Source organism: Anabrus simplex, chromosome 2 (assembly GCF_040414725.1).
Source record: "Anabrus simplex isolate iqAnaSimp1 chromosome 2, ASM4041472v1, whole genome shotgun sequence".
Taxonomy (NCBI): domain Eukaryota; kingdom Metazoa; phylum Arthropoda; class Insecta; order Orthoptera; family Tettigoniidae; genus Anabrus; species Anabrus simplex.
The window spans coordinates 813,986,041-814,004,333 of NC_090266.1; the positions used below are offsets into that span (position 1 = coordinate 813,986,041).

The following is an 18,293-nucleotide window of genomic DNA, read 5'->3' on the forward strand; positions in this document are numbered from 1 at the left end:
ACGCTTTGAACTTGGGTATTCTTTGTGCTTTAACTTCATGCACATAGGTTATGTTAAGATTGCAGCACACACAAGTGATGATCGCACGCTGTTGTGGAAGAAGTTTAGTACGATAGTCGATGCATACATCATCGATAGGTGATGTGTACACGCTTTGGAACATAGCTCTTCCTTGTGCTTTATGTTCGTGCACATGGGTTTGGGATACACAAAAGCGATTGCTACATGCTCTAGCGGAAGAAGCCTAGTACGATAGTCGACGCATGCATCATCAATACGTGATGTGTACACGCTATTCTTTATTCTTTAAATTCACACACATAGGTAGCAGCACAGAATTGCGAACGTTGTACACTCCAGCGGCAGAAGTTTAGTACGATAGTCGATGTATGAAAAACCGATAGGTGATGTGTACGCGCTTTGTAATATAGCTATCCTTTGTGCTTTAGCTTTATGCACATACGTTAGCAATACACATATGCGATCGTTGTACACTCTGGCGGTAAAAAATAGTCGATGCATGCAAAATCAATAGGTGATGTGTACACGCTGTTAAACATCGTTATTTGTTATGCTTTAAGTTCGGGCGTATAGGTTATGCTAACATAGCAGTGCAATCTAGCGGAAGAAGTTCAGGGTGATGTGTACACGCTTTGAAACATGGTTATTCTTTGCATTTTAAGTTCATGCACATAGGTTATGCTAAGATAGCAGCATAATCTAGCGGAAGAAGTTTTAGTACGAGAGTTGATGCATTCGAAATCGATAGGTGATGTGTACGCGCTTTGAAACATGGCTATTCTTTGCACTTTAAATTTATGGGTATAGGTTATGCTAAGATAGCAGCACAATCTAGCGGAAGAAGTTTAGTACGAGATTCGATGCATGCAAAATCAATAAGTAATGTGTACACGCTTTGAAACATGGCTATTCTTTGTACTTTAAGTTCATGCGTATAAGTTATGCTAAGATAGCAGCAGAATCTAGCGGATGAAGTTTAGTGCGATATTTGATGCATGTGAAATCGATAGGTAATGTGTACACGCTTCGAAACATGGATATTCTTTGTACTGTAAGTTCATGTGTATAAAATTATGCTAAGATAGCAGTACAATCTAGCGGAAAATGTTTAGTACGAGAGTCGATGCATGCAAAATTGATAGGTAATGTGTACACGCTTTGAAACATTGCTATTCTTTGTACTTTAAGGTCATGCGTATAGGTTATGCTAAGATAGCAGCACGACCTAGCGGAAGAAGTTTAGTACGAGGGTCGATGCATGTAAAATCGATAGGTGATGTGTACACGCTTTGAAACATGACTATTCTTTGTACTTTAAGGTCATGCGTATAGGTTATGCTAAGATAGCAGCACGATCTAGCGGAAGAAGTTTAGTACGAGGGTCGATGCATGTAAAATCGATAGGTGATATGTACACGCTTTGAAACATGACTATTCTTTGTACTTTAAGGTCATGCGTATAGGTTATGCTAAGATAGCAGCACAATCTAGCGGAAGAAGTTTAGTACGAGAGTCGATGCATGCAAAATCGATAGGTAATGTGTACACGCTTTGAAACATGGCAATTCATACTGCTGCTCTGTTCCCAAGATTTCTAAACATAGCGAATCCTAATGCTAAACTTAAAGACGTAGAGCTGAGGATTGATTGCGTGACCGTGACGTCACTGCCACGTGCTCTTGTTTAGTAAACCAACCCACGTGCTTTTTTTGACAGCTGTCTTCTTGACGGACCCTAACCTCACATTGAAGGACAATAGAGCGTCGCTAACCTCACTGCTGCCATCTTTACGGCGGTAAACCTCAAGGCTACCACCTTATGCATGTTATAGCGCGGAATTTAAAATCCAACAACAGAACGTCGCTAACCTCACTCTTGCCATCTTGATGGGCTTAAACCTTACAGTTGCTACCTTGGTTATACGCTTTTGTGTTAGTTTACTGTTAATCGCTAAGCTGTTCGCATCATCGAAGTAGAGAGTAACAAATGTCAAGTAGATTTAAAGAAGAATCTGTTAGTAGAAGATAAAAGTCCGTCATGGAAAAACCCACTTCTAGGTATATTTGCGAAGAGTGTGGAAAAGCATTTTCCCGAAGTTATCACAGGAGACGTCATGAGATATCATGTAGGACAATTTTTCAATGCAAACATTGTAGAAGAGAGTTCAAGAACGCATACAACGCTCAACGTCATGAAGCCGCGTGTAATGTAGCTTCATCGGGAACAAAATACAAAGAGCTCAACCATATTCAAGGGAACACTGATTTATGTTTAAAAAGTACACCTCTGCGAGAGATTTTATAATTCTCCCTTGTTGTCTAGACCTGCTGCGAGTTCTGTTACTAAGCACAAACTTCAAGATAAAGAGAGGCAAGATCATGATTATGATAATAAGGATAATGATGTTGATCAAAACAGTAGTAAAGGGAAAGTAGAAGAAGAAGAAGAAAATTCATTGCCATTACAGCTTGATGATTTTACTTCATTTCCTAAGCCTACTACACGTTCTGTCGCAGTGCAAACATCTCAAGAAGAGATGCAAGGTAAAGAAGGAGGAAATTTCAACGCTTCATCGCTATCGAAACAAGTTAAGTTTGTACCTAGAAACGCTACTGCTGAAGCACGTATTACATCAAAACAAGTCCCTACACATCAACTGTCTGCATATAGACTCCAAGTACACAACAAGCCTCTGTTACACTGTGTAGATACAGTATAAGGTACGGTAAAGACCCCAACGTACTCGTAAAACGTTTACAACTGCTAAGAGCCTATCATGATGCTGGTTACACACAGTACAAAGAAGATATTTTTGAAATAGAGCATGAATTACGTCGTGTAGGTATTATTCAGTAAGCGCTTACCCTCACCTAAGTCATCCATCTGTAGTATATAGTCGATCGAGTAGCTATATTCGTATAGATTATTTCCCAACATTCTTCCTTCCTTAGGGTGTTAACTCCGCCTCTAGTTGTAGAGCCGGTCTCAAGCCCGGATAAAGAGAGGAGAGGCACCCTAGACCTTTAGCGCTTTAGCCCATTAGCCCTTTAGCCCATTAGCCCTTTAGCCCTTTTGCCCTTTTGCCCATTAGCCCTTTAGCCTATTAGCCCTACAAGGAATGTGCAGTAACCTAATCTTCTTAGAACAAAGGTATCCCCTGACATGTTCTAAACACATGTTGTATCGAGTACAGTGTTCGGTTCTACTTATTTAGCGTTCTAAACACTTCAATCAATGTTCCGATCACATGATAAACTTAACGGCATAGAGTGCAGTGTTCGATTCTAGTCTTGTTATGTTTCTTTAGTGATTTGCAAATCTAAACATGCATAATGACGTCATCACTGCAGCACGTGCTTACTCTAGCTATCCCGATGCAGGTTTAAACTTGTTCGATAGAGCTATGCCTTGACATAAGAGGAGGCCTTAACAGCTTATGTATAGCTGCTATTGTTTAAAGATAGCTGCTGTTATGAAAAAGCACGTAGAATTTTTCAAATTACCCGCCACCACATTTCAAAGGTATGAGGTTTAGTGCTGTAAAGATACCTGCACGATGCAAAGCTAGCTTTCTTCATCAGAGCAGCCACCATCTTGTGTGAGCACCTCTAGGCCGTATCATGAGGAGCTGTGTATAGTCACCGTCTTGTCGCTGCTACCTTGCGCAAGCACCCCTAGGGCGTCTCATAAGAGCAGCAGCCATCTTGTGCAAGCGCTCTTAAGCTGTCACATAAGAAGCTATGTATAGCCGCCATCTTGTAGAATTAGATAGCTGCAAATGCCAAAGGGCCTAAGTAGGGGTCGAACCGTCGATCTCATCATTAGACTATGTTTTTCTTATGCTATCATGTTCCTGATACTGCAAACCTAGGTATCAGGTTTTGCTCTACGATGCACCGTTTTCGAGATATTTAACATTTTGCATTTAAGCCCTAAATTTAATGAATCGAACCTGCACGGCACGTTATACTCTCTACCATAGCTAAACCTGATCATGTTACGAAGACTTGCTTCAATACAAGCTAAAACAGATCGAATGCCAAAGGGCCTAATTAGGAACCGAACCGTTGATCTCATCATTAGACTATGTTTTTCTTGTCCCTCGTACTGCGAACCGAGGTACTGGGCAGAAAATTTTTTGTCCGTTTTGCTCTACGATGCACCGCTTTCGAGATATTTAACATTTTGCATTTAAGCCCCAAATTTAATGAATCGAACTAGCACGACGCGTTAGCCTCTAAGCTAGCTTTCTTCATAAGAGCAGCAGCCATCTTGCGCAAGCACCCTTAAGGCGTCTCATAAGGAGTCGTGTATAGCCGCCATCTTGCGTCCGCCATCTTGCGCAAGCATCCTTAGGGCGTCTCTAGCCATCTTGTGCAAGGACCCTTAAGCCGCCTCATAAGAGCAACCGCCATCTTGCGCAAGCATCCCTAGGGCATCTCATAAGGAGCCATGTATAACCGCCATCTTGCGCAAGCATCCCAAGGGCGTCTCATAAGAACCTATGTATAGCGGCCATCTTGCATAAGCACCTTTAAAGAGTCATGTATAGCCACCATCTTGTGCAATTAGCACCGAGAGATGGCTGCTGTAGAATTTTTCTTTTTAAATTATCCGCCACCATATTTCAAAGGTATGTACCTAAAGAGTGTAGCACTGAGGTTTGCGATGTAAGATGGCGGATGTCAGCTGACAAAAAAGCGCGTGAGTTTGTTTACTAAACAAGAGCACGTGGAATTTTTCAATTCGCCGCCACCACATTTCAAAGGTATCTAGCTAAAGATGGCAGCACGGTGCTCTCTTGATTAAAGATGGCGGATGACAGCTAACAGAACTTTTCAAATTGCCCACTACTACATGTCATAAAGAGGGCAGCACGGTGCACTGTAGATTAAAGATGGCGGATGACAGCTGACGAAATTGTCCGCATGATAGCAGCACAGTGCTCTATTGATTAAAGATGGTGGATGACAGCTGTCAAAAAAGCACGTGGCTTTGTTTACTAAACAAGAGCACATAGAATTTTTCAAATTGCCGCCACCACATTTCAAAGGTATCTAGCTAAAGATGGCAGCACGGTGCTCTCTTGATTAAAGATGGCGGATGATAGCTAACAGAACTTTTCAAATTGCCCGCTACTACATGTCATAAAGAGGGCAGCACGGTGCTCTGTGGATTAAAGATGGCCGATGACAGCTGACGAAATTGCCCGCATGATAGCAGCACAGTGCTCTATTGATTAAAGATGGTGGATGACAGCAGTCAAAAAGCACGTGGCTTTGTTTCCAAACAAGAGCACATAGAATTTTTCAAATTGCCGCCACCACATTTCAAAGGCATCTAGCTAAAGAGTGCAGCACTGAGGTTTGTGATGCAAGATGGCGGATGACAGCTGTCAGAAAAAAGCACGTGAGTTTGTTTCCAAACAAGAGCACGTGGAATTTCCCGCCACCACAAAGAGGGTAGCACTGTGCTCAAAGATGGCTGCTGTCAAAAAGCATTTTTCAAATTATCCGCCACCACATTTCAAAGGTAAGTAGCTAAAGAGGGCAGCACTGTGCTCTATGGATTAAAGATGGCGGATGACAGCTGTCAAAAAAGCACGTGGATTTGATTATCTCGCGCTAGTGAGATTAAGTTTGTAGCACTAAGGTTTAGGCCCGCCAAGATGGCAGCATTGCGGATGACAGGTGACGAATTTGCAGCTACTGCGATAAAGAGGGCAGCACAGTGCTCTGTGGTTTAAAGATGGCGGATGACAGCTGTCAAAAAAGCACGTGGCTGTCAAAAAGCACGTGGCTTTGTTTACCACGCGCTAGTTAGGTTAAGTTGGTACTACTGAGGTTTAGGCCCGTCAAGATGGCAGTACTGAGGATAGCGATGCGTTGTTGTCTGTCAAAAAGCACGTGGCTGTCAAAAAACACGTGGCTTTTTTTACCTCGCGCTAGTTAGGTTAAGTTGGTACCACTGAGGTTTAGGCCCGTCAAGATGGCAGTACTGAGGTTAGCGATGCGTTGTTGTCGATGACAGCTGTCAAAAAGCACGTGGCTTTGTTTACAAATTCAAATTTTCCGCGGGTGGTGGAGGAGGCCTCTGGGAGGCCTCTGGCTTTGGTGGTGGTGGAGGAGGCATCTGGGAGGCCTCTGGCTGTGGTGGTGGTGGAAGTGGCCTCTGGGAGACCGGTGGCGGTGGCGGCGGCAGAACTGTCCAATTATACTACTCACTTTTAATATATTCAGACCAATTTAAAGCTCCGTTCATTGTCACTCCAAGATTTACATTAAAAACTATCCACTTCGTGTCCGTATCGATACGTCAATCTAAGAATCAAAGAAATATTCAGCCGCCTAATCGATACCTCTATTTGCATTTGGCAATTTTATAAAATTATTAATAGTACATGTTTCGACTGCTTCGTAGTCATCATCAACTACATTCACATAAGCTTAGGTGTAAGTAAATTGAAGGTATGCACCATATACCTTCTCGTATTGGCCTTGATAAGTTCTCATGGGAAACTTAAAATGTTTGCCTATTGGTGGAGGATGCGGGTAGTAGAGGGGTTTGGAGGGGGGGAGAAGGCTGAAAAAGTGATTAATAACTTTTTGTTAACTAAAATATTGTTCAAACAATTTCTCCTCCAATAAGATAAAAACGTCTTTTAAGTCTCTTTTTTAGCTTCTGACAGGCAAGGAATTCCAAAGTCTAGAACCCATCACAACAAACACTAACACACACAAACACACAGACATACACATAATACACTTAGAGAAACACTTGTGAATAACAAAAAAATACAATATCGAGCTGTATTGTTTCATATCAATTGTCACTGTTATCCCACAGATTTTTCATGCGACAGTGGTGATGGATCTGTTTGTCCCATTAGGAAGGTGGATCACGATGCATCAGTCTTGGGTCCGGACGCGGGACGGCCCGCAGTGATCCCTCGCCAAGTTTAATATAGACTTATATATTTTGGTGATGGACTCGATAATGTGTATCTTTGGGCCGTTCGGGAGCCACTTCGCCTTCCTCATGCGGTCACGTTCGTGGTAGTGGGTAAATGTAACTATTATAGGGCGCCTGCCTGTAGTTACCACTTCAGCTACTGAGCGCCGAGGTCACCTAATCCTGTGGCACAGTTCGAAGCTCTCCATTGTAGAGTCCACGTTCAACTTGGTTCGGAAAGTCTCCCTGACTTTCTCATAAATATCCTCCCGCGGTTCCTGGGAGACTCCATCGATCAGGAGGCAATTTCTACGGTTGTACTGCTCTGGTTCATAAATGAGCTCTTCTTGATCGTCGAGCTACCGTGCTAACTTGCACAGCTCTTCTCTCAGCACGGCAAGTTCGGAGGAGATGGTGCCTCGGAATTCTCGGAAAATCCTAACTCAGCGAGTCTAGGGACTCTTCTCTGTGGTTGAGAGAGCTGGTTAACAACTGAAGGCGCGCCTCAAAGTCCTTCATCGTTGCTTCAAAGCATTAATACGCTTATTCACCTTCTGGACGGACATATCTGTTGATATTTGTGTCCAAACTCGAACCACAGTTGTACAAGTTCACTTAGCACACACTTTAAATTTAAATATGCTACCTGTTATGCGGTTTCTGCGAGATACAGGCAGAGCACTCCCACGCGTGCGTTACAGTTGCCGCCATCTTGCTTGCTGCTATCATTATGTAATCCATATAGCGATGCACAATATAATTGCTCTCGGTCTCGCACTCCGATACCGTGCGCGGCACATATACGTCCACTATGATGCTGCAGAAAGAAGGATTTTTCAGGAGATATTATGTCGTGCTAATCTTCATTTCACACATGACTCTCCAAGCACCATTGCTGACAATGAAGTCTAAAACAATGGAGGCTAAACAAAAACCAGATTTTTTAGAAAATGTTGAACTGTGCGAACGGTTACTAATAGTTGTGCTAAATACCCGAATTCATGCGATGAGGCTGTTCGATCCGTAGTAGTCATGCGCACAAGATATCACATGTTCTCTTGTTCGGTGATGTGGACGTTCGTATCCTTCTTATCGTGAGACGTCGGTGATCTCGTTCTTTCTCGAACCGAAGATTCCATATTCGAATTACTGTAACAGTATTCTATCTAACATGAGCACCATAGGCTCTGAAGGATGATCCACAATCCCTTGTTGCCACAATTCTCTCGTGAGAAAGCTGCTTATATGGCTGCCAAGATACTTCGATATGACGTACTCAAATCGTCTGTGCACACTATCAGTGATTAAACAGATATACAATACAGTACTATACATAACAGCGGTTCTCTGTCCGCCCTACTTATACTTATTCTCGGGGACTTAATACTCTGCACAATTTGCTCCCATAATCTGCGTACACATTCTGTACCTGATCTGTCGATCGGATGTGTTCTTCCAGGTTTTGTAATTTTAAGGACCAGCACCGTATTGACATTGCATTGATTATCCTTCAAATGAAACAGTACATTTTAAGATTTCCTTAAAAGGCAATATATTCCAGTTGGAAATTTCTACTTTGGAATCGATACACATCACTCATTCAGTTGAACGGTGAAACGAAATGGAAATGGCGTATGGCTTTTAGTGCCGGGAGTGTCCGAGGACAAGTTCGGCTTGCCAGATGCAGGTATTTTGAATTGACTCCCGTAGGCGACCTGCGCGTCGTGATGAGGATGAAATGATGATGAAGACGACACATACACCCAGCCCCTGTGCAAGCGGAATTAACCAATTAGATTAAAATACCCTACCCTGCCGGGAATCGAACCCGGGTCCCCTGTGACCAAAGGCCAACACGCTAACCATTTAGCCATGTAGGCGGACAACGGTGAACTACAGTGTAATGGTAAATTATTGACATCAATTCTAGATGCTAGTACGAGTTAAGCTTATCTTGCTAGGAATACTCAAGCAAACAAAACTCCATGGCGCAAGAGCTCCGAAGAGCGACGGACTACCAAGCGACCCCTGCTCAGCCCGAAGGCCTGAAGATTATAAGATATAATATGGTCAGCACGACAAATCCTCTCGACCCGTTTTTGTTGGTTCTCTAGACCGGGCCCCCTATCTCAACGCCAGATAGCTCCTCAATTTTAATCATGTAAGCTGAGTGGACCTCGAACCAGCCCTCAGATCCAGGTAAAAATTCCTGATCTGGCCGGGAATCGAAACCAGGCCTCCGGGTAAGAGGCAGGCACGCTAACCCTACACTGCAGGGCCGGTGCCTAGTATTATTGAACTTTCCATTAAATTGGTGCATGCTTTATGTTTGTTAACAGTCGTCTATTTGTATAGTACTAAGACTAAAGCCTGATAATAATGCAAGGTGTGCGATTCCCGGTACGAGAATCAGCAACCAACCAAACCACCCGACTAATATTCACTTAGTTCATAACTATATGAATTTATATTTAACGAGAATATATCCCGTCACAGTTATATATACACAGTATTGGCCCTTATTAACCGCAGTTCTGAGCATGGACTCATTTCTATTCAAGCAGTTACTAGAGAACAATACGAACACATGTTGTTTTGCAGATGTCAGACAGAACCGCTTTACTGCCCGTTACATACACCCGTTTGCTCCTTCTTACAGCCGGGCTAAAGCTATTAACGTAGAGCGCTGTCGTTTTGAGCCCAACTTGGCAGGTTCGGTTCGTTTCAGTCCGATGGTATTTGAAGGTGCTCGAACATATTCGCCTCGAGTCTGTAGATATACTGGCAACTAAAGAGACCCCTGTGGGACAAAATGTATGCACTTCGGCGTCTCCGAAAACCTTAAAATAGTCAGTGGAAAGTAAAAATCTTTCTTACGTTCAACTCATAATTATCTTGTCAAAGATTGAAATACTTGGCACATTTTCGTCCTTATTTTCCATTCAGTGTTTAGTGAATAAATCGATTAATTAATTAATTTGTTGTTTTGGAAATACCAGTCGTACATTACCTTAATTCTCTTTATCATAATTATTTGCTTTATATTTCAGGTACATAGACCGACCTTCAGGTTTCAAGTACGAGTTCCTCGTGGTAGCAAGCAATGACCACAGCAGTGAACTAAAGAGACTCACGATTACTGTCACGGACTACAATCGCTTCCGACCAGTATTCGAATTTTCCGAATACAGGCAAGTACATAGTGGCTAGTGCTATTGACCTACCAGATAACTTTCTGTAGATTATTAATTTATTAGTATATGTGGAATGGTGGCTATATTACTGGGTATGTCTAAGTTCAATTATATTTTACACTCCGATTTATAATGAAAACATTACATAGCTGACTATTCGAAACATCCACTTATAGTTCGCATTTATGAAATATCTAGACCTTTATATTACAGCATGTGACTGAGACGTAATGAACCATGAAATGTCGTTATCTTGAAATGCAATATCACATACTTTAGTAAATTTACAAAATCTATGACTTCAGGCTTTGCATACATTTAAACAAGATAAATACTGAAACTCGCAAATCCAACGAAACTAAACCTGTGTCCAGAATGCTAGAGAATTCTGACTTCGTGTCAAATCTGTTTCTTTTCTCTAAGCACCGGTGTAAATATATTTTATTACAAACAAAACTGCATCCCAAGAAAATCAAATATATATAATTAATTTCTCCGGATATATGAAGACCGTTATGTTTTCACAATGTTTTGCGCAACTTTAGCAATCACTGCCCCTAGTTCTACAGTACTTGCATTATTGAATTTGATTTAGGAGTATATTTAATTACGGAAAAGTCTACCTTATGTTATGGGTTCACTTCTGCGTAGCAAACTATAAATCTCTAATCAGAGCAGAAACTATCAGTTTCAAAACATAGCTCAGTAATCTCGCAAAAGGAGACACATATTTTTCATGCTGCAGCTACTCCTCTACACATAATGGTAATACATCTTATTTCTTCAGCCAGTAGAAAGTGCCTCGATTACGTTCTTCGTAACCAACGATCGCTCATCGCTTCAAAAGATATTCAAGAAGACTTTCTATTGTAGATGGAAGAATTGCTGTCGACTGCTATCGAAATATCCAAGAAGAATCAGACACCTACGTCACGATTGGTGATTTAGTCGTGCAAGTTTACGACCAATAAAATAAGATTATTGGATTGCTTTGGTTGCATGGGACCCATTTCAAAGCTTATAAAACTCAGTCCGCAGTCACCAGTTCTTACACAAATGTCTGGATGTACATTTTTGCTCAATTGGATTCACGTGTTTACTGTGAAAGAACCTAGACCATTGCCCTCTGGAATGGGTTATTAATCCCAACGCGTGAAAAATATTTCAGGCCTCTTTCCTTTTCTCAGCCAGTAGTTAAACTGACGCATTAAATTATCAAAATACTTCAGCGTAAGTATGACATAACATTTCAAAAGAAGCTAATTGACATCCAGGAAAATAAAAGAATGCTTCGAGAAGATAAGAATGTCCTTTTTCACAGCTAGAGTGATCCATTTTGGCTCTTTACGTACTCGTCCTGGTGCTCAAATAAATGTTATAACACACAAATTTAACATTGAAGGACAGGAATTATCTTCATTTCACTTTTAATAAACTTTTAGTGCAAATTTTTATATTTCTTCGAAGTACTCTTTTAATTAGCATGCTAAAGCAAACTAAATTATATCCAGGGATTTCGCTACTTTGCCAATATGGAACGAGCTTTAGTTTATCACATTGGTAACAACACTGAATGGAATTATAAATTGTGAGGCACAAATTTTATTTGAAATAGTGAGGTAGACTTACATTGGCACTATAACTGAACTCAAGATAATAAAGAAAATAATGAAAATTAACCAAGCTAACACTTCAGTTTCCATCAAGTCTGTAATCGTACTAAGAGCATACTCGTCACAAGGGACAGGTATAATTAAATAGCAAGGACTGGATGTGACGTACATCCTAGAACAATTAAAAAGGAGGGAGTGGGAAAGTCTTACTCACATAATTACGAGAACTTTCTGCTTTAGAGGGCGTGAGCATAGATCCTGGAATGAAAACTACAGCGCCGAGTGTCGAAAAATGTAAGGAAAGCATATTTATGTCTAACGTATTCTGTTTTCTCCATTCTTCAACAATACAGCTGTTTTAAACCCCGATCTAATATAAAGAGTGACTGCTGACTCAGAACGAAATATTTTTCTGTACGATAGTTGAATTCAACTAGAACGTCAGGTATTAAATGTTTTCAAATGATTAAGGCCCTTTTATTAATACAAATTGGAGTTAAATGAACAAACATTCATCACCGCAAGGAAGAATACATCATCGCAACAAAATAATCACTTTGATGGTGAACGGTGAAATGTTAGAAAAAATGTGGCGAAGAAAACAGTTGTTGTATATCGAATCACTTCTTACATGAAAGGAAATATATCGTTCGAACTTCTCATGAAAATTCATCGAAGAGAGTCAGAGCCATGATCTTTGAAAGTATGGCAGTATTGATTACACAAATCATTCTTGGTGGATAAGCATAAATTATTTTACAGCAGCGCTCGTGTACGAACGAAAGAGCTGACTTATGGACTCGCGAGAGCACTGGAGGGGTAAGGTAAGGTCGTCTGTCGTGGGGCTAAGTCAACATTGACCATGTTATCTCTGTTAATGTGTCTGAAGCTTCATTGTACGACAGATACAAGTCTCATCAGTGCGAGTTCATACAGTAAATAAACATGATGTGAAGAGGAATGGGAAGAATGGAACCAAGTAACTCGGTACCTTCCTCTATCTTTATTCATTATTATTTTTCTGTGTTCAGTGAAGTGAAAAAACACTTAATTTTAGATATAATAACATATGGTTATTGTATTAATTCGTTTAAAATGTTCTGTTTATTCTGTGTTGAGCGAAGTGAAAAGGAATCGTAACAATAATTTATTGCTACTATAATCTTGTATTGGTTGTATAAAAACCTAGAAAAAAGAGTAGCATTTTGATTTTCAAAATAATGAGATGAAAGGAGCCCAGTAATTTAAATATATATTTCATACATCAGTATGTAACCTATATCTAAGGATAACTCTCCTACAAAGTGCCCAAATATGTTACATTACATTATCATTTCTCTTATTATATTGAAGTTTAAAATTTTGTCCATCGTTTGAGTAAAAGGTTCTTTTGAATTTTCAGAGGATTTCCAAAATTTAACATAACATTTTTCACGTCAAAGCGATTCCGTTATAATATTTTAATGTGGTTTCTTTGTCTAATTGCGATATTACAGAGTTGGAATTCACGTCAGATTGTATTGAAATACTTTTTCTATGTAAGCTTGAGTGAACTTACAGTGCGCAACCAGTATATACTCGACTGCCCAATTCAAGCAAATTCCTTCATCTTCTAATAAAAGGACTGATGACAAATACGTGGTTTGTTCCTCCTCCTCCCCCTCCCAGAGGGAGAATGCTCATTCCACGGAGGTGGAAGATAATAATGACCTTCTCAAACGCCATGTTATATCAGACTAACAGTCCAGCTGCGATGTGTAAAAGACTCGTTTGAGTATTTATTGATGTGTCTTCAATACGGCACTCCTCTTATCGCTCGTGAACTCTGAGCCATGCAAGCCTCTTTTAAGGCGCTCCTTGAATGTATTAATAATAATTGTTCTAGTCCTGATAAGAATAAATTAATGGTACTGAACTGAATTTTGGCGCAATATGAAGGCTATAGAGGGTACTTCAGTTTTAATTAAGGATTTATTGGCAACGTCAGTGCTGCACGTTTACACTCGACATACTTTCCACACAAGACGTAAATGTGAAACGACATATACTTCTTGTTATGTTGACGACATCAACATGTCAGACGCGATGAATGTCCAAGTGTTCAAAGCTAAACAAAGCTAAACATGTTTGAAGAATAAAAGATGATCGTGACGAGAAGGAGCCAACCTCAGCAAGGATCAATCGCATCATCGTGTTCTACTTTCGACAGCCTGTTGCACCTACAATCGATATACGGTACATGTTCAAGAACAGTAGCTACAATAGGGAGAGGCAACTAATATCCTTAAAAATGTGTAAACCGAGAAGTCCATACGTTATACGTACGTACTCGTATTCCTCTCACCCTTTTCGTACTTCAAAATGTATTTTTGGATATGAAAAGAGAATAAGATGGTTCAAAAGGTATCAAGACGTACGTATACGTATCAGTTCTAACAGGAAAGATTTCCACAGCCTATCGTAAAAACACCAGTGAAGAGATTGTTGGAGTAACGATTGTGAATGTCTGTTTCTCTATTGCTCCACGGAGTGAAGAGGAATATTATAATAAGAACAATATATCCTGAATTATCCGACAGAAAGTTGATTGAAAATGAAAATGATGTTCTGTGCTAGATTTCTAGATGTTTTAAGACTGCCGAGATCATTTATTTCTGAGCTGACATGGTGCAACATTACTCTCATGCCACGTTGTAAATATCGTTTTCGAAATTATTTTTTGGTATTTGCCAGAAAATACTGAGATATGTCAATAAAATATCAATGTACAGTATGTTATGGATCTCTTCTTCAGGTGGAGGATTTGAGAGCTTTTGCAACAAAGTACAGTGAAATTTCCCATCCACTTCAAAGGTAATATGAAGTAAAACAATGAAATAGCGACGTCTGAGAACATCACCCTCTAAACCATAATTCTGCGCTTTCGAAGTATACGCATACTAATTATCAGTTTCAAAATGGATTTGGAGAATATAGCAAATTATGTATGACTCGAATGCGAGTATAGGCTTGTCGAGTACAAACGTGTGGAATGATTCAGAATATTTTTCTTTAAATATTTTAAGGTGGGAAATTTATCATATGACGAATGGAAAGGCATTTGTGTAATCGTCTCTTCTCCCTTATGTCTGCCACCTTAAATCATAGTCACTTTTATTATTAAGTTTAGTCCCTGAGATGGAATTTTCTCAAACATTAAGCTTGTGAAATAAAATTTAGTAACACATTGACAGCTTTGGGGAATGGAATTTTCATGGGCATAAATGTTCATAATTATTATTACTGGAGTTTAACATTTTTCCTGTTAAATTCGTTGCACACTTTCTATAAAGGTAATATAATACATATTACCATGCTCCTTCTCTAGTCTAGTAAGCCCAAAGTAACATCTTATTTGTCCACTTCATACCCTTCTGTCTGAATGTTCCTGAATCAATAAATAGGAATTCCGTGAACTGAAGTGCTTCTACTATCAAGCAGGTGTATTATTTCCAGCCTGGATGGTACACGCATTGTAGAGTTGGAAACTGTGGCATTTATTAAAAGGCTTAAATACATAAAACGATCAAAGAGAAGCTTATTTGCTTAGTAACATGCTCGTATCAGTACGATCATTACTATAATTTTTATTTTTATAATTAAAGGATTAAATCATGTTTCATTGTAAGTGGGGATAACACAGATGATGTGAGCTAACTCCTAAAACATATTTGTTTGAGGTTCGAAGTGTTTTATCTCATTTTGATATACATAAAATTTTAATCCCTTTGTAGTATTGCTAAGTGGTTCATTAAATGCTACTGCTCACAAATATTACCTGCTTCAGTAATCACTAATAAAAATAGCAATATATGTCATGAAATGTTACATGCTTTCCGGTTCTAAAGCATTTCTCAACTATTTTCAGAAAGGGCGTCAACTTAAACGTAACGTAAACTGTTTCCACATTTGTACATTTTTCAGTTCCTTCTGTGTAGAGAAGTATTTTGAAACGAGGTAAGAAATCTGGTTCCGACTGAAAATATCTTAAAATATGCTATACAATTAAAGCGATCTCCAAATCCATTTGCGTTCTAAATTGACTTGCTAGTTTCTGAAACAGTTTATTTTAAACAGAGCTATTACAAATCAAGAGTCACAGAAATATAATTAGTTTATCATATGGCGTTCTGAAAAACAGAAAAATTTATGAGCCCTGAAAATAACATCCATTCCTCAAATTGCTGCAGGCTAGGCTCAATGTATAGACTTATTTTGTCTAAATTTCAATTCTATATTGATGATGAATTTCTTGCAGGATTGAAGTGGATACGATGACACCTGTTGGAAAACCATTCATCACTCTTCGAGCAACTGATAATGACCCCCAACCATACAATGCTGAGGTCTACTACAGTATACAAAAACAGAACGATTTCATTGCTGTTAATCAGTACACCGGAGAGGTGTATTTACAGCGAAAATTGATAACAAACATTTTGACAGTATCTGCCACTATGATTGCTTTTGATGGGGGCTCACCACGACGTTTCAGTACAGCGAAACTTCTCATAAATGTGAAGATTGTCTCAGGTCAGAAATTGTTAGGTTATATATTGTATTTGTTATTATTCCTGAACTAACACATTCACAAATACAAACGTGCATTTTAAAAATGCTTGTTTCCATTCCACTAAGTGTTCCACAAACCTGTTCGCTCCTTGAGCAGTTTCTATAAAAAGAAACGTAAGGCTGGAGCGTATAATTCACTTAAGGTGCAGCCTACTACCTCCTATCCCTATCCCTTTCCCAGCCTGCAGTCTCTGACACCCTGTAGATCATAATGCGACGTTAAACTGCTATCGAAAAGAGAAATAGAAACGGCCAGGTCTTCAAATTTATGTCACCAGATATTAAAAATAGGAACTTCCCTTCCAGTTACTGACGGAAATGTTTTTCAAAATCGTTTGGCAACTGAAAATCGTGACCCCAATATACTATGATTTTATCAATGGTAGTATTATCCAGACCGATGCAACCAATCGCAAAGAAATGACGTGATATACAATATGAATAAAGAGGTGCGTTAAATCTGATCTTTCAAGAACCTCAATATCTATAAATTTTTATTCAAATTCCAATCGTACTCTACAAAGTATAAGATAATTATGATCAACGAAAAAATGCTGGTGAATTCATATAAACGTAATATGACAGTAAGGGACAACAGTCAAACAGATAAGGTTTGAAATGTGGAGTTGTTAAACGAGATGACGAACTGGTAACATTGTAGAAAACCTTGATATAGCTGTAAATAGGGGTCCTGGTATTCATTTTGGCGATCTCAGTACAAATGCAGTGCAGCACGTGTACTGTATAATACCGTATTTAATAAGAGAATCTGTGACTAAGGTCTCGACAGCATGCTGCAAAATCAAGGAAATGTTAATACATGAGTTAAGTCTTAAAAGGAAAAACGATATGTTGGTATTTCGCGTGTATTCGTCTAAAATATTGCAATCCCAACAGAGCTCTGCTTAATCGATTTAACCATCACGCACATATTATTCACATTTAAGTACCCATACACTATCGCATTAATTTACTACCTGCGGCAAGCTAGGCTCTATAAATAACACAAATTTATACATTACCTTCTTTCCAATAGCTTGAGATTTAACTTTCCTCCTTAATTTGCGAAGTAAAATATGTTATTTCCCTCGATAGTTATTTTATTCAAGGATTTCCTGATCTCAAATCCTTCTGTTTAACTACAGAGTCTCCTTAACAAAGTATTCAATTTATATTTGTCTCTCGAACTTGAATGATGATGTTTTTCCTAATTTCTAACATCCTAGCCTTTCGTTCATTAAGAAGCATCATATGACCCATATCAAAAGTTCAACAACACTTTCTCATTCAGAAGTATACTCCTGGGGCAATCCACACCTTAGAATGTTTACTTAATTTTAAGTGGAGTGATGGAGATGGTGGAGTTTCTCTATAACTGAGATTGGGCAAGTGGTATTTCAACGCAGTGAATTAGCTACAGGGGAAAAGTTCAAAATGTCATTCCACAGTTAAGGTCAGCACCGATCTCCAATTCTCTTACCTGGTATGACTATCTCATTAACAAAATCTGAGTTGCCCTGTACCAGTCAATAAGAATAGGGCTGAGGGACGTGACTGGAAGAGAAAGTGGGCAGAAACAAAACATAAGAACTTACATATCACATTAATTCGTGCACTAAATGGATTGATGTTAACTGGAGTGATCATAACTATGGTAGATGCCAATTATCCTATATATTAAACCAAAGCATTGTTCATATTGTTACTAATATTCTTGAATACTTAAATATAATCACCCTCTTTCTTTTGGTAATATCCTAGGTGTGGATGATTGGGACGTTTTCAACAGAACTGAAGACGAACCCCTCGCAGATTATGTCCTTGGCAAGACTCAATTCCGTGTTTGTCTTGGCACTATAATATTCAGTGAGTCAGATGACAACTTCGGATAGGAGACTGATGT

General features: G+C 39.4%; 1 protein-coding gene across 1 annotated transcript in view; it reads left to right on the forward strand.

The window, feature by feature from the left end:
- Positions 1 to 18,293, forward strand: part of LOC136863695 (uncharacterized) — a 415,056-nt gene that overhangs the window by 147,997 nt on the left and 248,766 nt on the right. The window contains exons 6-7 of the mRNA XM_068226041.1: positions 10,023 to 10,163; positions 16,077 to 16,351. Coding sequence (XP_068082142.1) covers positions 10,023 to 10,163; positions 16,077 to 16,351 — 416 coding nt within the window. The remainder of the gene's footprint in view (positions 1 to 10,022; positions 10,164 to 16,076; positions 16,352 to 18,293) is intronic.